At 35.5% G+C, this 1,728-nt stretch overlaps 1 protein-coding gene across 1 annotated transcript; it reads left to right on the plus strand.

Annotated features, from left to right (window-relative positions):
* The first annotated feature begins 524 nt into the window (after nucleotides 1-524).
* On the plus strand, nucleotides 525-977 carry LOC107492429 (uncharacterized). The gene has a single exon (XM_016113450.2). It carries the CDS (start codon nucleotides 525-527, stop codon nucleotides 975-977), a length of 453 nt encoding a protein of 150 aa, XP_015968936.2.
* The last annotated feature ends 751 nt before the right edge of the window (nucleotides 978-1,728 follow it).

Here is a 1,728-nt window from a genome sequence, read left to right on the forward strand (position 1 = left end):
TATTGGCTTGTATTTTTTTATGAAAGGTGTATAAGAGATTTAAAATTGTGAATAAGATAAGTGAGAGTAAGAGAGTGAAATTTGGGTTGACATACATTTATTAAACCGAAAAAAGTTTAGGTTATGTATGGATGGATAGTTACAAAGAGGATGATGGAATTTATGATGCCATAAACCCATAAAAGAAAGCATTAGAGTCCAACGGGATACTGCTGCCCCAGCCTACTCGATCTCTTTCTTTCTTTCTGGAAAGTGACATGCATCAGACTATGACAAGAATATATGGCAATCACCAATTAAGTCATATACACATACACCGTCATTCATTTAATACACCTCCCACCTATAATCCAATACTATATGTAACTTTTTTCATATAACTGGATTAAAATATTATTTAATAGTGTTCAAATGAATGAATACAACAAAAATTTTTAGGGAGCCTACCCCATTTACTTTCTCACCCACCCACGCCTACGCCATTTCTCTCCTTCAATTTTGTAAGAAGAGAGGAAATGGAAAGCATGCGGAGGTACTGGAAGAGAAGAGGGGGATACCATAGACTAAATGGATCCAATTGGTGGCGGAGGAGGCACAAGAAGCAAGTGGAGCAGCTTGGAACCACCGACACCGGCGCCACCAACAGAAGGCGTAGGACATGGAGGATCAAGGTGTCCCGTAAGATCAGGATATCCAGAATCCCTTCGCCCAAGAAATTCTTGCTGTGGCTGAGGGATTCTTACGTTAGAATGATGCTTGGGGTGGCCAACTCTAAGGTCATGAGCATGAGCGGTTCTGCCGTCGGCTACGGTGGCAGAAGCGCAACCACGTCCATGGCCCTCGGAGTGGTGAATTCTAAGCCCGTGAAGGAGTATGATGAGAAGATGATTGTTCATATCTACAAGTCCTTGGTCATGGCGCAGCAGCAGGGACATGATGAACCACAAAAATTCCCTTCTCAAATCACTTGTCCATAATCATTTCCAGAACTATATATATACGTCATCTCCAATCCAATAACGGCTTTAGAAAATGGATATCTAATGCCTGCTTCTAATACCATCTATCTCAAGCAATGTTCATAATTTCCAAGCTACTCTCTTCTCAACTCCTTGCCATTTTTACTCTTATTATGTCAATACTATATGTCGGTATCTGTGACGTACGTTGTTCTCCATTTTATATTACTTTACTGCATCACTTATATATATTATTATACATTATTCATCAAACCTAGCCAAGAAATAGACCTAGCGAAAGATGTGTCAGCATATACATACTATAGTATATGTACTGTGTGTATATGTAGATTGTTAGGATTGTTTAACTTTCACACTAACAGAGGAAAATTTTTCAAATGTACTGGTATATCGGGAAATGTTTTAATAATTTTTAACCGTTGATTTTAATTATAAATAAATATATATAATCGTATCTTATCTAAAAAATACTTTCTTTCTAAAATTATTTCTTTCAATAACTTAAATTAATAAAAGAATATAACATAAATAGTTGTATCACTGATACCATCAAATGTAATTTCATCAAATTTGGACAACGATGATAAATATTCTATGCAATACAAATAATAGCAAAACTCCATATTTCGTCATTTAATTTTCCACATGCTGTGTATATTGTTTAACCAACAAATTGTCACTTGTCATTCTTTATGTTAAATTTAACATCATAAGCTGTAAATGAATGAATATATATAAACCTAATAAT

The sequence above is a fragment of the Arachis duranensis genome, chromosome 6 (genome assembly GCF_000817695.3).
Source record: "Arachis duranensis cultivar V14167 chromosome 6, aradu.V14167.gnm2.J7QH, whole genome shotgun sequence".
In the NCBI taxonomy this organism is placed as follows: Eukaryota; Viridiplantae; Streptophyta; class Magnoliopsida; order Fabales; family Fabaceae; genus Arachis; species Arachis duranensis.

What these genes read in the sequence shown, in the direction of transcription:
- LOC107492429 (XM_016113450.2), top strand. Translation starts at nt 525, where the DNA reads ATGCGGAGGTACTGGAAGAGAAGAGGGGGATACCATAGACTAAATGGA.